Below are 23,610 nucleotides of genomic sequence, written 5' to 3'. Positions count from 1 at the left end.
ATTTGAATGTTTCCAAAAATAAGTATGGTAAAACACCTTAAAAGTGGCCACCAAATTGTCCTTTACAATATGTGCAATGAGACGTAATTGGGAACAACTATAAAATCTTTGAATGTTGACCAAGTGGTTAAGCCAAGTCATTTCCCATCCAAGAAACTAACGAACCTAATAGATCTAATGGTAGGGCCAATTTTATTTTTCCATCTTTACAACATAAACCAATAGAGTCACCGTTGGATTTTGCAGCTTGTTCCTGAATCACAAGAGGACATGTACGGGATCGCTCAAATTAATGTCGCGCCGGCTGTTGTTTGACGCTCGATGTTGCACGAGCTCGTTCCATTTTCAGCCTATCCAGGTACGGTCGAATGCAATTGTGACATACCAATACAACTATTATCAGACCTTTCGACTATAACCTAGTCATCTGTATGGTTAGTACGTCAGATATTACATCGCATATTTGATTGAGTTCGACGACCTAACTCAGGCCGTCTTCTTCTTAGTTATTATTAAGTAAATAAAAAAAGTAAAGAAAGTTTTTGCGCACTAAAATTGTGACTAAATAATAATAACCGTGCAATATATTTACAAAATATGTTTTACCATAAACAATTACTACATATTTCAACCCTCTTCTTGATAAATGTTTACCCGACCCTAATTAGAATACGATTTGAAACTATCGTAACCTCATAGTTATATCACATTTTACATATGTCACTATTTATCATTATGTCCATCAAAACAGAAAATATCTACGTCTATATGAAATATGAATCATGGTAAAGTATTAAACTGTCAATGCTGAGAAATTACCTTCAATTTTTAATTTGATAATGATGGCCGGTATAATTTATACATAATTTCTTATCATATAAACCTTCCCTGGACTTGTAGAAAGATTTCAAACCAAACCAAACCAAAATAATTCCAACCGTTCTCGAGATTTAGCGAGAACAGTAACTAATTTGTGCATTATCTATAATAGGCACCCAATATCTCAAATTTCTTCCTAAAAATAAAATTACGTCCATATAAGCTAATTTTATTCCTTCTCTAAAACCTGGATAAAATTGTATCCATATGTTCTCGCTTTTCCTTAAATGCGTAATGACAATAACAATAATAACCTCAATATAAGCACGAATATTACCAAAAGAGTTATTGCTCATTCAGTCTGACAACTTCACGAAGATATATCATTAACCTGATTATAAATAAAATATTTAAATAGTGTGGTTAATTACTATTATTAACCTGTTTAATACTATATTAAAGCAGCAGTATGTCAAAGGAACTTTGGTATAATTATAGGTATTAGCTTCAAAGAGTTAATGTTCATTTTAATTAGTGGGAATTAACTTTTACCCCGCTTCGAATATAAAACGTTAAGCCATCAAAGATCCACAAATAGTTTCCTGGCGATATCAATTTGGTTATTCAGTTTAGGACAATACTTGTATACCAACTATGTAGCAACATTAATAATCAATAGAGTATATATGTAATTCCTGATGTTTACGGTAATTATCCATAATTATAGTTACGATGCTGGTAGTCGCTGATAATTTTATTATACCCATAGGTTAATAATCATTTTCAAGTGGTGACAAGTTTTTAACACAAATATTTCGTTTATATTAAATTACAACATATATAGTCATATTCTCTAGGGTCGTTAACAATATACTATTAGCGCATTGCTCTAATTTCATGTGTTTTTACGAGTCATTTGTTGTAAATAATATGAAAATATTTGTTATAACTTGTTTGAAGATTGTAGCAAAGGTAATAATAACAGATAGTGGTATATTGACAAATCTTTAAGCTAATATTTGAAGAAATTTAAAAATTAAATGATAGAAAACATCTAATGGCTCTGAATGTTTAAGATAGTATAAAAATAATACAGTAAAAATAATATATGCACAATAGTTGATGCTTTAACTTTACTATTTCTTTGGGTTTATATAGTTTTCTTAAGCGAATAAATGAAGAAGGGTCATTAAAAATACGTGTCATATTACAAATTTTGCGCAAGTGAAATGATATAAACCAGCTAAAGCTTATCTAAATTCAAAATGTACTAAAAATAATTTGCAAACAAATATATACTCTAAGATACAAACATACTTAAATCGAACTAATTATCAAGAAAATAAAAGGGCTGACTTTCATTCTAAATCATTCACCAAAGATCTAATCGCATTGTCATAATCGACAGTCTTGCTTGCCGCTTCCTAATTTGAGCTGAGTTGTTCGTGGAACGATTGAGATATGAAGTGCTTGATTTCTGGAGTGTCAGTTTCCCTATGAACTTGGTTATTTCTGGCAAACCATGGAGCATTTGAGATTCTCGTGAGGAGTTATTTTGGAAAACTTGAAGCCGTTTCACCTGGTTTGGTGCAACAAACTTGAAGTAAATATTAGATTCGTAGAATAAAATTAACATCTTGTAATATAAGCATTTGATGGAGATGGGAAGTCTGCTAGAAGAGCAGAACAGAGAAAATATCAGGTTTACTATCCCCGAACCTTTCCGGATTGCTTTCTGGATTTGGGACGGCCAGAACTTTCATTCATAGGATTCACTCCGTAGCTCAATAGCTTAAATTCCATGGAAATCTGAATAGAATGTAGTTTAAAACATTAAAAATCAATTTACGAACGAAGTAATATATATCAATACTCGCAAAAAATTTTGTTGCAATTATAAGATTTTCAAAGCAATCTAGGGCCATGAAGAAGCCTTTGATTGTTTTCTTTACGAGGCAGGAATCAATGATTTCCCAGATTAATTTTTGACGGTTCATTAAAGAAATGTGTGATCACACGCTTTCACAAAACACTTTTCCTATTATTAAAGTCAATCTTCTAATCAATTGACCCTTCTCCAGCCCGATCACACAGAGCATCATATTTTTTGGCGTCAACGGTACTTGACACGTCCGTAATGCTTTTATCATCACTGCTTATAACATATTTCATAATTTTCTCCATTCCATTGCGTTAACAAAACGCTTCAAACTACTTTTGCATCCATCTTTCTAGCAATGATTCAAAGCAATGTTTTGAAGTATCATGGTATTTTTTTCATTATAATAATAATAATATTAGCAATACTCAGAAACTATTTTAACTATTTTCTTGTCTGACAAGAAATGAAACCGCGATGTTAAATCGACTCGAAATGGCATTTTCAGTCATTTCGACTTGAAAATATTTCTCTTCGCTTGTAAGTAAACATTTAGAAATACTTGATTCATCGCCTACTAAGTTTCGAACTTTGTCAAGCCTCCACGGCATTCTTCGTCATTGACATTAAAATCAACACTTTTAGATCGTTGAAACACATAAGTACACATACACACCATAAGTTTCCAAAAGTATTTCATGTGTTTAGGTAACAAATTTCTTCAAATCAAACAATAAATATAATGAATGACAAAAATGCAGTTTTGAACAATGCAATGAGAAATGTCAAAACCATTAAATTTGGCAGTTAGGTTGGATTGTTTAATAGTTTTTTACATTGATTCTTCACATTTGCACCAGTAGGTATCGCTGATCAAAATATATACAATCACCTAATACTTTCCACTCAAATTTCGCATAAAGATTACCGAAACGAAAATGTGCGAACCATTTTCTAGCAATAGATTTCAATATAGTACGTTTCAAAGCACACTTTTTTTGACAAACTTGTGCAGCACTTTTTAATTTTTTGTCGCAGTAATGTTTCATAATTTTTACTTAACTTTTTTCATATTCAAATGCTAACAACCAATTTCAATATGTATGTACTCAAAATAACGTTCAAACTGACTAATGGTATCCATCAAAAATGGTTTTCTATGTTCGGTGGTTGTATTTCTGGCTGTCTAATGAACGTTTTCTCAGATCCAATATATGTAATGTATAGCTAAGCATTATCATATCTCTATTAAAGTAGCTTGCAATATGAAAGGTTGCATACCATTTACTTATAACTAACATATCAGAATCTAATCCCAATATTTAGTACTATATCTAAAATAAATAATTTTTCTATATTTGAGTTAATTTGACATTGCGAAAAGTTTCTCGTTGAAGGAGAGGCTAATGATAAAATATACTATATTTTGATTGTTCTAGTATTTTTTTATTTTTTTTCGTCTTTTTTTATATTCAACTCAGATACATCTAGACACTAAAATTTCAAGGACCACATTCGTCCCTATCACAAAACTGACTAGATGACCAAGCCCATCAGATACAAAAGTTTTAAGTATAGGCCAATAGAAAAAACACGACATACACACATTAAATGGTTTACAAATATAACAATAATAATATATTAATTTAAATATGTATATACATAAATCCACACAATATGTTACACATATATTTTAATTAGATACGAAGTACCTCATGTAGCTTAGTCTTTCTTTTAATCAGATCTTATTTTGTAAACCTTTAGAATAATATCAAGGAGTACTTAAAAATCAGTACAATTCATTAGTAATATTGACTAAAAAAATATCATTGACAAAAAGAACACACTGTGTCCTTTTTTAAATACATTGTCAGTTTTATAAAAAATACAAATACTTTTAGTTATTTCCTAAGTATAATACAAAAAACTGTATAGGTTTATTACAACTAAATAAATAATAAAAAACCTTTTAAATGACTGGTATTTTGTAACAGAAATGCCTTCAATTGATGCAATTAAAAGTAATACAATGGAAATAAATGCTATCTATACAACAGAGTCATTTAGTATATTATTTAAAACAAATAAATCAAAAGACATTTCCGTTTGAAAGTGACAACCAAAGTCATATAAATGGCAGTTTATTGGACGTTATCACTATAGGTAACTAGATGGTGAGATCCTCCCAGTCTTCTGTTTGTCTTGGTGATAGGATGACGCTGATCTTTGTCACCCTAGATAACTGGTCATGAATACGGGGTGTTATTGGATTTCTTTGGAGATCTGCCGATTCTAATGCGGGAGCTTCAGTTAGATAATCTATTTCTACATCTAAAAAGTAATTTTAGTTTAAATATTATATAAAATTATGATCGTAGAAGTACTAACCAACTATACGATTATCATTAGCTTTTAAAGTATTCAGCTTAGGCATCCGAAATATACAATTGGGCAGTGAGGTGAAACAGTTATGTGAAATATCGAGCCGTTCCAGATTACCCATTTCCGCGCACTCTTCCGGAAGTTTGGACATTTGATTATGTGCAAGATTCAGGTCTGAAATAGAGAAACCCATTTCAAGTTTCAATTATTTTTGCTAATCTCATCATTTGCATCAGTGGTGACGGTAGACGCACCATAATTTTCAAACTAATTAAATATAAAAAAATACATATATTTAAAATAATGTTACTTAAATAAAATAGGCCAAAAAATCCCTGATTTAAGCAAAAAAGCAACAAAGCACTGCATCAAAAGGAAATGTAATGAAAACAATAACGTTAGGGTCGTGAATTTTCAAGGATTTAAAATAGATCGCTTATATTATCCTATGCCTACATTTTCGCAACTTTATTCATTCATTCGCCATAGCTCTTCTATTAGACATCACTTGTTGAAAAATTTTACCAACATATTATGTCTCAGCTCTCACAGTACAACTAGAGTGTGAAGATATATATTAATGAAAAATTTTTCAGAAGATAATTAAAACAAATCAAAGCCATGCTGAAAGTTATTGCGTTTGGATCAAAATTATCATTAGCAGAGTAGATCAGCTTCAAAACCGAAGGACTGTACTGCTTAGTTGAATACATAGTTAGTCGTTTCCAACTTCAATAAACTGTAATCTTGAACTACACATCTTTCCAAAACAGTTAAAGTTTTTTGGCGATATTTAATTTTTTTAAAATATTGTTTGCTTATTTTTATCTAAAAACTCAGAAAAAAGTACTGGACATTCCTGGCCAATTATACAGTAAATTTGGACTTATGGGGGCAAATATAGGCTGGCATTAAAACCTCAAACCGATTGGCAAGCCCAGTGCTGCCAAAACAAAGGTATTCAATTAATAACCAACCCTTAATTTATTTAATGTTAAATAACTCCACAATAATCTCGAAATCAAATCGATCTACGAGATTTCGCCTTAAACGATGAGGTAAGGTTACTAAATCACAGCAACATGATTGAAGAGAACCAAACCACATGAATTCGTAATATATATAAGTATTACTTTTAGCTTAAGAATTCTAATTTAGATAATACATTTACAACAATAAAATATATACAATATTTTCCTTACAATCAGACCGATCAGGCAAATAAAGAAGGATAAGAAAGAGCAGTAACTAGAGACAATATTTTTAAAAATAATATCGTACCATACGTTTGACATTATGGCCTAGAACAGTGAAGTAAATTAGAGTGCTTGATAAATAGGCAAATAATAGGATAATTGCAAAACTAATTATTCTAATACTTCAATAGAACTTAATCAGTTGAAGCTGATTGAGAAATGTATAACATGTATATCAAGAACTCTATAATAATGTAAAGAATTTCTTTGTATCCTCATGCAATATTTGATATATGGAATGTTGGATCTAGTGTGGCATATCACCTGGTCAATAAATACACCCTTTTCTGCAAGAAGGATCAGAAATTTGAGATGAATTAATTGGGTTTATTTTTAAGTAATTATGTAGTTTTTTAAGATCCTTGAAAAATAATCTATGGCTGCTTTTTATATTAATAAGATACTGACCCTAATGATTTTATTTAGAATCTAATGATAATCAGAGGATGGACACAATTCAAACATAAATCATGGGTAATATTTTAAATTTTAACTGGTTTGATTGAGATTTGACTGGAGATTTGTAGTTTAACCAGGGATTTCAGCCGATATGTTATTTAAAAATCGCAATTAAAATGCCTGACACTCACCTGTTATAAGATTAAATTTAACAGCAAATTTAGGAGGAATTTTTGTAATAACATTATCACTAAGGTCACATGTTTTTAGTTCTGTATGTCGCATCAAATGATAGACAGCATCAGGAACTTGCATCAACTGGCAGTTCGATAAATCTGAAACGAAAAAAAAAACAAATATATAACACACTTTGTAAATATTCGGTACAATTAGCAAACGAACAATAATAATGAAATTAAGACAAATTACCATCAAAATAATTAGCACAATTTCCTTGTTTTTTTTTGCAACAATATGTTTTATACAGAGATCAAAACCAATCGCTGGCGGAAGTGTAGGATTGGTCCGTCCGTTACGTAAGGTTGTTTTATATTTTTGCGTTTCGCTAACCATCTGTATAAACTTTCTCATTATTTTAACCAAGAAAAAAGAACAATAATTAAGATATGGTTAGTGGATACTACTGACTAACAAATGCAACAGTTGTGGAATAGATCGCTTTCAACGTATATTAAACGCCTTGAAAATGTATTCAACATGTTAATTACATAGTATAGGTTCAAACTTCCGCTACAATTAAAAAAGCCTATAACTCATTACATAAAATAATGTTCAACCACTGAATTCTTGCATTGTTGATATACAATCAAGTGACTTTCTCAGTACTCAGCACAATATAATTAACAAACTGTAAACCATCAAAAGAATTTCATTATAAATTCATAACAATCATTATGGACATTCTAAAGAACAACTACACAAGAATGGTATTATTTAAATCAAATTTTAAAATTAGCGATGAAATAAAGACTATTTATGAGAATTAATATTATGACATTTACGGGAAAACAGCAGAAGAATCTATCTAAACAAGAAAACCGACTTCTGTATGACGCTTGAAATGTCTATAAGTAACAAAAACTACATTTCAATTAATAAAAAAAAAACAAATAGATGTTCAAAATTAAAAAATTCCTATTACGTTGGAATATATATTCTTTTTTTTTAATAGGCACTATCGTAACCTAAATTTCCTTTATTTTGTTATCGTGTATTTCAATATACCACCTGTTCTCAGTATTATATAAGAACACATCATGTACAAAGAATCTAATTTGTAAGTCTGTGAATTGTAATTTTTTATTAATTGCTGTGAGGTAACGTGATCTAATTAACTATCTGTCCGAAACCCGGTGAACAACACAATTCATATAATATTTGGTAAACTTGCATAAATATATTTTTTTAATTTGTAAAAAAAACACCAAATTATTAAAATAATAACCAAATAGCAGAAAGACCCATTTATTACATATCACTAGTAGCCCATTATGATTCCAAAAGAATATTATCAAATAGACTTTATAGTTTTTAATTTAAGAACGCTTCACAAATATTATTTTTGCAATAAATAATTAAGAACTCTAAAAACTGCCAAATTTAAAAATTTAGCAATTTTTTTAAAGCCACACTTATTTACCTTAAATTAAGATTTTTTGTATTACATAACATTATTCCATTTAAATATAACCGTATGATACTTAATTTTAAACTACTACAAAAAGTACCTCTAAAAACTAAAAAGTAATAAAAATTCTAAAAATTATGTAAAACTAAAAAAATATTGAAAATTGATTGAAAAAAATTGATTCGTGAAAACTATATATTTACATGTTACCAGAGCAATAACTACTACAAATTTAGATTTTCATTTTTATAGTTTAACTATAAATAACATTAATACGTTGTATATTATATGATATATGGGATTATTGAATACTTTATTATGTATCCAACATATTATAAAAAAAATTTAATTAAAATTTCTTAATTGTATTAAAATAAACATCACAGTTCCCGTAATATTGAACTAATATCATATTCATATATACATCATACTCTTCATAATATATACAATATAATATTATCATGAGATATAATATGTAAAATAATTAAGAAACCAATAAATATATAAAGCAAAAGAATTGAACTAAAAGGAAAGAAAACTATGAAAATTAGGCGAAAGGTTTCGAATCGTGTGTTACGTAATAAATAAAACGCCAGATGGCGCTGGCATAAGCCACCGAAGTTGGATAACTGAATAAACCACAAGAGATCTATGTAGAAAGCCACATGTACTAAATAAACGTCGTTTATTAAAAGAAAAAGATTAATAACGTCAAATATATGTTATGTAATCGATACTGATACGCAGAAGTTACCTAAATTTCTATTTTCTTTCGCATCATCGCAACGATGAATCACTCTGGTTACCCCGGAAGCCATCGGACAGATCAGCAACAGTCAACTCTTCGGCAATGTACATTTACGACGATTATTTACGCGCATGTACCGTTTTGCCTAGTGCGATCTTCACCACGTGCGTGAAACGAACTGACTCGCGATAAAGCAGACTGACAGCGATACAAATTTAGATTGCGAGTGAATGAGTAATAAGACGTTTTTTTTTCTCGGTAGCTATTGTTGTGAAACAACCAATTTAAAAACTAGTTCAACAGTATATATTTATATATAACTCGAAAATATCATAAAATTGAAGATTGGAAGATATTCATACTTACAGAAAAATGTCTTAAAACCAAAATTTATTATATATGTATTAAATGCTAAAGAAAGAAAGAAAATATTTTAACGCTAATGTTTCCAGTATATTATCAGAAAATTGATCAACAACAAACAAAAACAAACTCTAATTAAAACTAGTTTCTTTTATAATGATTTTGACAAATGAGAATAACATTTTTAGTAATTCATTAAAGAATACGAACATGAATATGAATTTGTTATATCTACCCTTTATTTATGCATCGACTAACAATACAAATTTTTAAAATTTTGCTAATTAATTTCAAACAAATCAAATTTTTCTTTAGAAAACCTCATATCTAAAGTAAATATTTTGGATTATTTCTGTCTCAGATCGCACACGCAATTAGATATAACAAAGATAGATAGGGAAATATAAATATGTGTTTTAGATCAACGTAATTTAATAAACCGACTGTTTAGATCCCAGACAAGGACTATTGTGTTTGTCACTATAAACTAATTTCATTCGACCTAAATGAGTTATTCGAAACGCAAATTTCATTCTATTGAATGGAACAAAACGGACGGAACGACAAAGTGGTTATGTAACCCACATGTACGAATTTAGACAAAAATAATTTTGGGTAAAGTTCCAAAATAAAACATGGAAACGAAATGAAGTACTGTTATTATTAGGATTAATATTCAAATGTTGTGTTCTTTTTTAAATTTAAAACACAATTGAAATAATCTAGAAAAAATATCAAAGATTGCTGAAAATACATAAATCACAATAAAATTAATCAATAAAAGACTCAAACCGAAAACTAATTTTCGAAATCGAAATATTTCCGAGTAACCTTCGCGTATTTTAACACCAGCTCGTTACCTTTAAAAAAATTAAACAAAACCTGACATTGATTAAAAAAATAATAAAGCTATTGTGATTGTAATCTTATATAAACAATATAAAAAACTGCCATTTTTGTCCAAAAACGTTGAGTCAACAGATGCAAAACATAATAAAAATATAATAATTGATGGATCGTAGTTATTTTTTAAAACCTCATATATCATACTACCAAAGAAATAATTTCATATTACAATATATTGAAATGATTTATGTATAAGCCCAATAATTCTTTAATAAGCCGGCTTGGTGGCGCAGTGGTAAAGGCGATGGGACAGCCCTCCTACTTTGCGATAGCCGCGGGTTCGAATAATGCTGGGGCATGGTCGTAAATTTATGTTTGTGATTGTTTAAAGTTTGTGAATGTTCTAGGCAAGAGTGTAAAATCCGACAAGGAAAATGATCCCAGTCACGCCAGTGACCAGGCTGGGTAAGACCGGGTGCCTTCTGGGACGATTTCCAATTTAACCAGTCCAACTCGCTTATTCCTGCGGATCTTCCCGACCAGGTATCCGTAACAGGATTCCCCTACCCGGTTCCAGGCAAAAAAAATGGGTAAAAACGGGATGTCTTCTGGGATGATTTCTTCTAAAGTTGGTCGGTCACTCGCCAGTCGGTAGGCTTTAATGCTGAGGACCGTGGTTCGGAGCCCACGTTAAACTGTAGCTCCAGTCCAGATAAACCCATAGTTGGTAAAAGGAGACTTTAAAATATATTTTAAAAAAAATTTAATAAATTTTCCCGTTATGAAACCTTTTCGTGACCGAAACAACAACTAATGATTTATTCGATTATATATAGTAATTAAAATAAATGTAAATAAAATAAAACCAACAAATCAGTCACTAATACATTTTTAGCACTCACAAGACCTTTTCAAACAGTTTCACTCAAAACTATTAAGTACACCATCATAAATTAATTCCCGAATATAAGGAAAAAGGAGGGAACCAAAGTAGAATACCCATTGCATTACATAGTTGTTAATTCTTACATAAACCAAATAATTAAATTATTACAATTTATCATATGTCAAAATTGCATGTAAAAGAACAAGTGGGCATCCAAAAACCAGGTGCAGTGGTGATTATTTTGTGTATATTTCGAATATATCTGCGGCTATTTATAACCAGAAGCGTTTGATATAACGCGCAAATTGTTTTACTTGAAACTATATTGAAAATATCTCGATTTAAGACGCAGTTTTAAAATGCTTGTGCCGAGAATATTATTTCACTAAATAATGTGTAGGCAAACAGTTTAACAAAAACGTAAAATTACGCAAATATTAGAATATAAATAAAAACTCGTTAGAAAATGGCAGGAAACCTCTATTAAAACTTATACGGCAGTTAAAAAATAGCTCCAAACGTCATCTGACACTCATAGTTAAGAACAAGCGGTTCTGATGGTTGTTTAAGGGCATGTTATGTTTTAAAGAAGAACCTTTCCTTTACATATTCTTAAAGATTTATGTTTTTTTTTAATTTCTGTAATTTATGTTGTTTTGTATGATTTTTTCAATAAAGTGGATATGATCTCAAATTCAATTTAAAGCAGTTTATTTGAAATTTTACAACATGAAACGTAAAACTTTTTAAAAATAAAAAGAACTGTACTGGTTAGTCAGAAGATACTCCCAGCTTGACCTAAGATGAAAGGGGTGAATGAGATATCCAAAAGTAACATCCAATAATAACGTTCAATTAACAAGAGAAAAAAAATGATTTGCAACAAGTATAAAAAATATTGATATAACAAAAAAAATACATCCTTTAAAATATATAATAATAAATAAATAATAAATACCAATTTCAAAGGTTATATATATGGATAAATTGGTCAAAAAAATATCGACATTTTTTCTGCCTCCCTAGTGTGTATGTCTTACCGTTAACGTTAATTAAGTAATCCAATTTAGTTTCCACTTATTTTTGTGTTTATGCAAATACAATAGAGTAATTTTATACTTTTGTATATTTTTTGGCTATATAATATGCAACAATAATAAATAAAAATATTAATAATGTGTTATATATTTTTTTAATAAACTATACAAATTAATTTTGTGTCATGTCGTTTGTTATGAATTTCCTCCACGAAAGTCAAGTACATTGAAGAAACAAGGCGTAATATCAGTCTTATGTGTTATATGCCTGAAGATATTCATCACAAGACACAGGAGACATGTTTCATCATAAATATTTCATGAGAAATTCTATTTATATCATTGCGGAACCAAACCACCCTACATACCTGATTTAACTTCATTTGATTTCCGACTATTCTCTAAACTATAAAAACTCTTCTGAAGATCGAAAAAGATTATTCCGTAAATTTAATGTCAAAGGAGAAAAATAGAATATGGACCTTTTCACAAATGAAACATTCCGAAGAACTAATAATAATATTTTTTGATAGTAGCAGCAATAAAGGGTTCTAAAATCCTGACGAGTATATTTTTCAGCGATCTCCCGTATATTTCGCTTGAACCTTGAACGAGAAAAACCCTGAACATTTTTGAATTTAATTACCACCTGCACAACAAAAACCGAAAAGAAAGAGAACAACCCAAAAAAAACCCAGAACTAACCTAGGACTCGATTATCAGCAACAAATAAAAGTTTCAATTTGCAGACCACGTACCCAACACCGAGTTTTTTCCGCTTTTTGCATTTCTTTGTCAGCGTTGTTCGAGATATGGCCAAACCGATATCAGATATGGATAGACGGGATCGTGAATTCGAGAAGGAAATGAAACGATGGACAAGAAAAAGGAAAATATGAGGAATCAAATCTAATCGACCTTTACCAGAATACCTTTTAAGATTATGTTAAGGTTGAGCAAGATGAGATTTATGACGTCCGAAGTCAAGTAGTTCTCAACTGAAAAATTACTGACATATACAGCACTTTAATGTATTATTATATAAAATATTCATCATTAGAATATTTCTCTTTCACTACAGTATTATTCAATTGAAGCTGATTGTAAATATTACTTGATAGTGAAATATATGCTGGTGCTAAGAAAGCAAAGTGTAGATTGTTAACTAAACTGTGAAACTCTTGGCCCGTTAATAGACAAAATAATAATTAAGCAGATCTCATTGAAACCATAACAATTATCAGTTGCCTATAAAGAAATAAATAAAAGTGTCAAAATAGTTCCAAAATATATATCAATATAAAGTTGATAGTTGGACAAATCTGTCATTTTTTTGGAACGAAAAAACTAAGTAAAATATTAAAAATATATGTATGGTTAAGTTGGTTACAGACAGTTGGTTACTAAATTACCAATTTGTTTAATTCTAAAATAACTTAATAAAATATGTTTAAAAAAATTGATGCGACTTCACAAAATAAATAAGGAGCTCACTAAAAAGTAAATGATAATAATCGTTGTAACAACTAAATCAAAATAAACAAAAATCTTATTTAACCTATCTACTGCACGTATATTATACTCTACTATATGTACACAACTTAGCTTAATACCTACTCAAACTTATTTATCTATTTATTCTATTATTTATTATTTACAATATTATTTTAATTACTACCAACTGATCGGTTTGAAGTCGGTACGAGCTACAAATTAGATTTATTTTGTTCTTTATTTAATTTTGTGTATATGACAAGAAAATATATTATTATTTTGATCTCGCGATCTCCGGGTGTTGGCTGAAAGCTCTAACCACAACACCATAGAGGCAGTTGCCTGCAATATTCCTACTGCTTCTTATATGAAATGGATAGTGCTTAAAAGGCAAACTAAACGGCCTTTGCACTGAACGACATTGGTAAACAAACCCTTACTAAAAAATCTTCAAAAAACCCTGAATTGGTATAGCGTTCCTGCTTTCATCATCAGCTTACCTAAATAACTTCAAAGTATACAACTAGTTGTCTGTACGTCTCCATAATATTTAAAAAAATACCTCCTAACTGTTGAGGAGTGTCCGTCACATCAGCCCAGCAATAACATTATATAAGCATATCTGTTTATTTTAGATAAAAAAAATATGTGAAAACATTGTACGTGTCTTTGAAATTTGAGGATCTGATTCCACCATCAGATCCTCACTTAGTTCCAAGTAAACCACCTCTGGAAGTTTTGGACGAACTATATTTTTCTTACTTGAAAATGTAAAGTATCAATGTAAACAACTGTTAAACAAATCTAACCTAACTCTTAAATACGATGGATTTGGCTTTTTGTTTTGGCATTTGGCAACACTCAAAACGATATTAGCAACTTTCATTGGTTTTGTTGTATGATTCGAAGAAATATACTGCCGAAACTAATCAAACAATTTTATGAACTTATAGCGATGCTGCTCTGTCACATTCTATCCTGTATCATATTAAACAATGATTTAAATGTGGTTATTCTGATGGAAAAAATCAACAATAACGAGTAATACACGCAAAACCATACTCTTGCATGATAACAATCGGTTGCATGTTGCTACAGTTGTGAAAAATACATTATTGATCTTTCTAATCAGAATATATGTAAATAATAGTTCAATTAAAATATTTTGACCAAATAAATGATTATATAATAATTTTTGATAGATAATTTTATAATCATGCTGAATCAAACATTATGATAAACCGGTAATAAACTGGCATAATCAGTTCACAATGAAATTCAACGATTGATTTGATTTGATGGAAAAATAGCCTGCAAAATGTTATTAATTTTCAAACTAATATTCTTTCAGACTAAGCTGAAGGAATACCTCCTCAAGAAATCTTATGAAATATCTTCCCAACCACATGCGGCTGTGCAACAAAATATCGACAACAAAATATCAAAAATCTTGTTCCACCATAAATCAACAAGTGAAATTCCAATATTAATTAAATGAAACAGACGAGAGATAACATCCAAACAACGTGCTCATTGTTTAGCGGAAATAAAGGAAAAATAGCGGTTCATACTTAGACTTTCTATTACCATACAACCCAATTCCAAACGACACAGAATCGTTGCGCGTAATAACAGTTATTTTCATTAAAAGCGCAAGTAATTGTAGCGCTTTTGTTTTTATTGCTGTCTACAGTGGAGAAAGCCCGATAACTAATTTCCATGAATACCGTATTTTTAATTGCGATAAGTTAGTGATGATTTATCCAACATTTAAACTGATGATTTTGTGACAATATATCCGCAAACATCATTGAAAATATTTCTATCAAATACTGAGTCCGATATCAGAAAAATGACAGATCAAAAATGATAAAACCCATCACACAAGTCTTGCGACATAGAGGAAATATTTAATAAAGGGGTCGAACAATAAATTGAGGAAGTGGTTATTCCAACCAGGTATCTTGAAAAAACGCAGGATTTTATTCAAGGTCCTAAGATATTCCAAAAATACACTCAAAACACTTAATTAAATGGGTTATAAATTTCGCTATATTTAGATCAAATGTGATGTATATTTCAAAAAAGTGAGTTTTATTACCTTCAGATACACTTCCGCAACGTGAATTGTGTTGTAAGTTTTTAAAATTGGATAAATTTAGATATCTCTCGGTTCCAAATTAACTATGTGCTTTAGTGAACCGTTAGATGATAGTTAGTCCTTAAAATAGTTAATTAGAAATCGAGAAGGACGATACTACGTTAAAACATAACGAAGACCGTTTTATAAACGATGGCTTCATAATATAATAAATATATAAATTATAAATAATAAATATATCAACTATCTTGTTATTTTTAAATCCCATAATAACTTTGAACATTTGGAATATTTATTTACATTGGCCAAAAGTAACTAAACAGGTGTAAAATTAACTAGGACAGCTAAAAGTAAACAAGAACCATGGCGTGCAGTTATACTATATAAAAAAATCTAAAAATTTACCGTTGCTAATGCAATATGAAAATAGAAAATGTGAAAAAATAGCAAAATAATTCATTTTAGCTGATAGAAAGATATCGAAAAATAAACAGAGAAGTTGTTCATGATACATGAATCAGCTCATGTCATGAATTTTTCCAGATATTTTGGATATGACTCTTATTACAGCAATATTTTTATTACATTCTATTAAAACTGTTATATTTCAACCAAAAAAATCGATTTATGATAACAGGTCAATTGAAAAGTCCCCGGCCTACCATAGTAAAACACATTTTTTTGGTCAGTAACGAAAATTCCAATAACGCTATGTAATAGTCGCTGTTGATGGTCCTTCTTTTTCAAGGTAGTCAATGAAAATTATTCCATGCGCATCCCAAAATACAGAGGCCATAACCTTGCCAGCCGACTATTGCGTTTTCCCACACTTGGAGCATGCCCATCGTGTGCAGTCCACTCGGCTGACTGTCGATTGGACTTCGGAGTGAAATGATGGAGCCATGTTTCATCTATTGTCACATATCGATGCAAAAATTTGGGTTTATTACGCTTAATCATCTTCAAACACTGCTCATCAACTCGCCGTTGTTTTTGGTCAAAGGTGAGCTCGCGCGGTACCCACTTTGCACAGAGCATTCTCATATCCAAATATTCGTGAATGATATGATGTACACGTTCAGTTTATATCTTTAGAGTGTCTGCTATTTCATTCAATTTCAATTTACGGTCAACCGTATTTTCTTCCTTCAAAAAGCAATATTTTATCAACACGCGAAATTCCTTTTTATTAAAAAAACATATGGATTTAATTCTAGTAGAGCCATTTATGTGTCAGGCCCGGAACTTTCCAGTTGACCTGTTAGAGGTTTTTGACGAATCGCTGAATGATGCAGACTTCAAATGTTTCATAACAGATAATAAAATATTATATAATATCAAAATGAAAAATCAAAAACTTTTAAAGGAATACTACAGCGAAATTCACCACTATTGACCTAGAAATGACGCATTACTACATAATATATAATAATACAAAATAATAATACACATAACTTGTGTAATATTGCATGAAATTTTACCAAGAAATAACAATGTAATCAGGTCCAAGTCTCGTTATTTGCTACACAAAAGACTTGAAGAGCAGTTATTTTGCAAGTAATATAATTCCACACAAAGATTTCATAAATGTTTTAACAACTGGAAGATGTAAAAAAGAATAAAATCATTTTAATTTTTTGAACAGGCTTCCTATAATATTCAACATACCAGCACAACCAATACTGCCATGAAGATCAATCAGTCAACCTCATGGAAATTTAATAAACCCTCTGTTTAACATGGACTTCAAACCACAGGCCTCAAGTCCTTTATTAAAATTCGAATATTAATCGATGAGTGAAGATGCCTATCTTTGCTGGTCCTAGTACTAACGTCAAACATTACAGCATTGGTTGATTGATTTCGACTAACAATGACAAAAGGATATTGATGAAGAATAGAATATTATATTTTTGTTTTTAAAATGAGTTAAATCTAAGATCGACTAAAAAATCATTTCTCTTAGTTGGGATTTAATTTCTATCAATAATACTTTAAAATTAATTCACTATGCTTATAAAATTACTATATGCCATTACATATAAACAAAGAACATGAAAGATAAAAAATTAAAAATTAAATAGTCCTTCCCTGACCAACCCCTATAACGAATTTCATCCGATAAAACAATCAGACAAATAAAAACAACACGCATTCGTTATTTCGAGACGCATTCACTACCTATTTTTATCTGAAACAGTTTTATCGATAGAATGAGAGATACCACCGTGTTATTGTTCAAAAATTACGCTTTAGATTCCGTGCAATAACAACAACAATGAACTAATGATCTTTGTTCCGGAAACCGTATTAAACAGAAACAATTTTAAGATTTCAACTCACCTAGTTCTTGATTTTCTTGAGCTTCGTTACATCTGCCGACCACTCGGATCACAGCCCGTCCGGCCAACCTGGTGCTGATCATCATTGCAACCATCCTTGGATCGGGCTGCTCGCCCTCAGCCTCCACAGCGACTTGGCCGTCATATTGGATTGGTGGACGCATCTAGAGAAAATCGAAAAGAAGTCCGCATCAGTCGTTGAACTTTAGGTGTTGTCCACTCGAACAAAGATTATTTCTATTTTAAGCAGGAATCTATTCCTGGTAATAAGTAGTAGGTCGCGCATGTGACAGGGATTGAAAAGGTTACTTACAGGGAAGACGACGAATGTTAAAGTATTATGTAACTACAGTTTATACAGGAAGAATACTCACAAATATATTAGGGTCTAGTATAAATATTTTTCAGTATAAATTTCCTGTAGATCCTATCTTATACAGCAATTAATGCATCTCTATCTAAAAGTGACTAATATATTTGGTATTAAAATGGTGCGTACTTTAATTTACTAATTCCATAGATTTTGAACCTACAAACTATACAAAGAGCCTACAAAGAATCTAATAATAGCGGAATGATGATTTTCCACTCTCTAAAATATGCCAGTACATCAACTTTAAATGATTTAAACTTAAACAAAGACTGAATTAACAATCTTCTTATTTGTGCTATTGCCAATTCTCTGCAAAATTAAGTTTGTATTATGGTGTATCCGAAAAGTTTTGAGGTTAATTAATTTTTTCTGATTAACTTTAAGGTACTACTTAACTGACATAGGAACGCTCAAACTTAAAGTTCTAAAGACCTTGTGCCACATTCACAAAACATTCATCTTTCCAATAATCACTTGCTCATAAAGAAAGTCCAAAAAATAGACTATTTGTGCAATAATAACGTGCAAATTCCAAGTTTTCAATCTATTATTATAGAGGCATTAGTAATCTCAGCAAAAAAAAATAACAGTGAATATAGAAAACAAAAATATGAATAAATTTAGTTTAGTAAAAAAACATAACATCAAAAATAGTTTAAAACGGTTTTTGCGTAAAACAATAAGAAATCAAATATGACGAAAGTAGTTTAACAAAACTCATTTTCATTTCATGATTAACATTTTTATTATTAACAAAATTATTCCAACATAATATATTCTTATTATTCACATAGATATTGCCCCACATTGGCCAATAATAGAATAAAATTGCAGCTAAAATGAACTCAGGGAAATTATAACCACAACATATAGAAAATAATATACATAAAAAGGAGATTAATAATATTCAGAAATTAAAATAATAAATTATTATATGCAATTTCATAAAATAATTTAAATAATAAAAACTATATTCCAAAATAATACTGTAAGTAATATTACTAAGTAATTTTAAGGATATTTGAGTTTTTTGCGATTACAGCAATAATGATAATGCTAATTATTTTAATTGTTGGTGATTTTATACTGTTTCTAACTTGGAAATGTATCTGAGCAAAGTAAAATTATTTAAAAATGTGAATAAATTCATTAAAAGTCAATTAAATATTAGTTGGAAAGACAATGAATGTTGTCAGTAATTAAAAAATTAATAATAAACAGGAACACCATGAAAGTGTATAATAGTAAACGTAAAAATAACTCCAGAAAAGAATTTTGGCACTTAATCGATTATATCAACAATTAATCAATTATTTATTTCTAGTGAATATTCTGCTGGCCAATTATCATTATTTACGTATATTTTAAGTGTTTCTAGGAATATATGTACACTACCACTTGTAAATAGATTAAAGGAGATTAAATAATGAGCATAAGCAGGTTATGAAGAATCCTCGAACACCATGCGCCAACATGTTCCCACAGACCATAAAAAATGTGCACTACACACCTTCAAACAGTAGCCTTGTGTCTTCACAAAAATAATCGAACGACTATTCACCGATTATCCCAAAGGAAAATCACTAGCAACAATTTCTACTGTCCAAAACAACGTACCAACAACTAATTCACAGGGCGCTTTCACTTTTCGGATGCGCGACGTTCAAATGTTTCGCAGTTGGCACCGCGACGCCTTTTTATAGGCGACGAGCGTGTTTTGTTTTGGTTCCCCCCATCGACGTGGTACAAGAGGGGCCCCCCTTGTACCCCGCCGCCTATACCTGTCACAGGTTTCGCTGAGCATATGGTGCGCAGTCAGCTTGGCGCGTCTTTGTTTTGTTTTGTTGCGATATATTCCATATTTTTCAAGTTCACTGTACTTTAATGAATTTAGGTTTTGCGTATTGAGAAATTAACGTAAAATCGATACATAAGCAGGTGTCGTCTATTTTATTATGCTTTTTAAATATATCGATGCATCAAGTACCTTCTGTAATAAACAAAGAGGATCAAAATATAAACATTTAAAAACAGGATCCTTAATGTTAATCAATGTTTTTGTTATAGGTATTTAGATAATATTTCTTTCTATCAAATGCTGCAATTTAAAAAGATATAAAAAAAGTAAAACCTTAAATAGGTACTAGTTGTCTTCTGTTTAGTTAAGTAAATATATTGTTCCTTCGTTACAGTGGCAAACCATCTATATAAAATGGACATATTTTTAAGTATTCTTCTCAGAATGGAAGTGTGATTCACCAAGATTAGGTGAAATTAATATAAATTGAATACAAAAATATATAGTGAACATGTCCCTAAAAGTTATCATATATTTAAATATATCCACTGCCATATTGTATGCAATACTGGAGATATTTGATGTTTTTTTATTTTGAATACGTGATTGTATAAATAGTTTTGTTTAATGAGCTCATAGTATACCACAACTACAGAAAAAAGGGGGGAAAAGTTAAGATACATAAAACATAGTTAAGAAAATTACTTTCAAACGAACTTAACCTATTTAATCTGGTATGAATGCATGAAATGAATGGAATGAAATCCCGAAAAGAATATAGATTTCAATTTTTTTCACATATTTAGTAGTAAAAGGTATACTTATTATAAAACTTCGTTGAAAAAAAACAAAAATTCTTGAAATATGAGTCATTGAACATTTAAAATATTGCAGTTATTTGATACTTGCAGTGAAAAATTAAAATATGAGTTGGGGTTTTCCCCATTAGACCCAATACTTTTTTGTAACATTTCATTGGTTTTGGATGTTTTATTTTTTTTTAAATGTATTTGTCAAAAAATTAATTCTGCCAATTTTTATTTATTTTTTAAAAATATTATTAATTACTTTTTGATGATTTTATCTATATTCTGACTCATAGTATATAGTTGTAATCTAGTAAGTAATCTAGTTTAAGAATTTAACATAAAAATGTTATCACGAATTTTCTTAAATATGATATTTCACAATTTAGAAACAGTTTAATAATATTAATATATTTTAATAATGAATGAATGTAGTTGAAATTATTAATATGTAGATGTTACATCGCGTGATTGTTACGGCACTGGCTACGGACTGCTGCTGTATTCGAGCAATCGCGGCGCCTTGTGCAAGTGCTTGTGTTAAGATTGTATTGGTGTAACGAGTAAGATGTTTAAAAATAAACAGATATTGAAAAAGATATAGATTAAATAGTTCAAAATCCTGCATCCTCTCCTTTCCCCAAAATAAAATAGTTTTATGTTTTAAACACTTTATATTTCATAACTTATATAAGTACAGCTAGCATTAATTTGGTAAAAATTTAGGATACCAGAATCAGGAGCAATTCGCTCCATAGACATATATGTTGTAACTCATGTTCCACAAAATTACGAGAATTACTGAAAGACCAGTGACTTTTACTGTATGTAGTTTGGCGAGAGCCTACAAAGTAACGAAACTCCTAAGGTCAAGGTTACAGCAATGGAAAAGATGACCAATCATGATCAAGGTCTCCAAGTACAGAACGTCCAGAACGAAAATCTCAACCTACAAGTTCGTCAACAACATCTGCTTCCTTTTTCTTAGAAAAAAAAATGTATTAGCTTTTTTCTCTCAAAATTAGTTTAGAACGCACTCGTAGAGCGGACGAAATAATGAATGAAATTGACAAGTGAGGTGTCTCAACCATTTTCCCTATTAGTAAAAATTATTCCTTCTTGATAACTCAAATCTGATAATCCTGGATTTGGCTATTGCATTAAATTTTATTATTGAGACTTCTCCTTTTAGTGACTTTTAGTGAGGTTTCAAACGGTCGAGCCGTACCTTTTCAAGTCTGGTTTGCTGCTGGTTATAATGTGTATAACATAAAAATTACTTTATATCTAGAATCCAAGCATATGTAAAAAGTTACTAATTATTCCGCAATTGTAACAATTACATTTTTTTTTTATTAATTACATCTTACATTAGATATACTTAGTACAATCTTAATTTACAAATTAATGTAATACTAGTATTCTGTTGTACTTGCATTAATACACCAGCAAAGCGAGTACGAGATTAATACATCAGGATGTATTTTCTAAATTAAAATAAAACTAATCTGCTTAAGCTAAAGTTGAGAATACACTCAACAAGTTCGCGTGGTTTCGTTCGCTTCAATCTCCTGATTTTCTGCGTATTATTCAATAGCTGTGGTACTTCCACGTTGGTTTGATTTAGCAACCTTATTTTCATGGTTTAATGCGAAATCTTGGATTACTTCGTGTATCCATTTGATTCCGTGCAGATCTTCGTTGATTACGTAGCGATAAGCATTTGTAATTAATCGTAGAACCTTGTTTTGGCTGCGTTGGATTACTAGTTAGTTTGATGTTTTAGTGTGCAATTCTATTAATATCATACATAAGCCGGCTTGGTGGCGCAGTGGTAAAGGCGATAGGGCGGTCCTTCTACTGTTGCGATAGCCGCGGGTTTGGATCCTGCTGGGACATGGCCGTAAATTTATGTTTGTGATTGTTTAAAATAAAATTGTAAAATCAGATAAGAAAAATGATCCCAGTTACGCCAGTAACCAGACTGGGTAAGACCGAATGTCTTCTAGGATGATTTCTAAAGTTGGTCACTAGCCAGTCAGGTAGGCTCAATTCTGAGGAGCGTAGTTCGCCCACGTTAAACTGTAGGTCCAGTCCAGATAAACACATAGTTGGTAAAAGGAGACTTTAAAATATATTTAAAAAAATATAAAATCACACATAGTGAAATATACAGTAATTACATACACACAATTCATCTCAATCTCATTCTTAATTGTAAAATGCGTTGTTCTGGGTATACATAAATATGCCCCAAAAAAATTTTCATAATATAAACATCGCATTTCCAATAAAGATCTAAAAATAATTTAATATATCATCACTGTTTCAAAACCTTGTCCGACAATACGCAAAATGTAAAGAACGCAACACTAAAAAATAAATGACAAACAAAAGGAAATACCACTACGACATTAATGTTTCCATCTGAAT

General features: G+C 30.3%; 1 protein-coding gene across 1 annotated transcript; it reads right to left on the bottom strand.

The window, feature by feature from the left end:
* Nucleotides 1–4,122: 4,122 nt before the first annotated feature.
* On the bottom strand, nt 4,123–20,351 carry Sclp (leucine rich repeat containing protein 20 sclp). Its single transcript, XM_076419262.1, has 5 exons — nt 20,084–20,351; nt 18,202–18,364; nt 6,927–7,070; nt 5,087–5,254; nt 4,123–5,029 (listed from the first exon to the last, which is right to left on the bottom strand). The coding sequence occupies exons 2-5, from the start codon at nt 18,362–18,364 to the stop codon at nt 4,866–4,868; spliced, it is 639 nt and encodes a 212-aa protein (XP_076275377.1). The 5' UTR covers nt 20,084–20,351; the 3' UTR covers nt 4,123–4,865.
* Between the last annotated feature and the right edge of the window lie 3,259 nt (nt 20,352–23,610).

Source organism: Rhynchophorus ferrugineus, unplaced genomic scaffold (genome assembly GCF_030347505.1).
Source record: "Rhynchophorus ferrugineus isolate W39M unplaced genomic scaffold, kcgeb_rfMv2 rfM1, whole genome shotgun sequence".
NCBI lineage: Eukaryota > Metazoa > Arthropoda > Insecta > Coleoptera > Curculionidae > Rhynchophorus > Rhynchophorus ferrugineus.
Note: the sequence above shows the minus strand (reverse complement) of the source record. Positions and strands in the feature narration are given on the sequence as shown.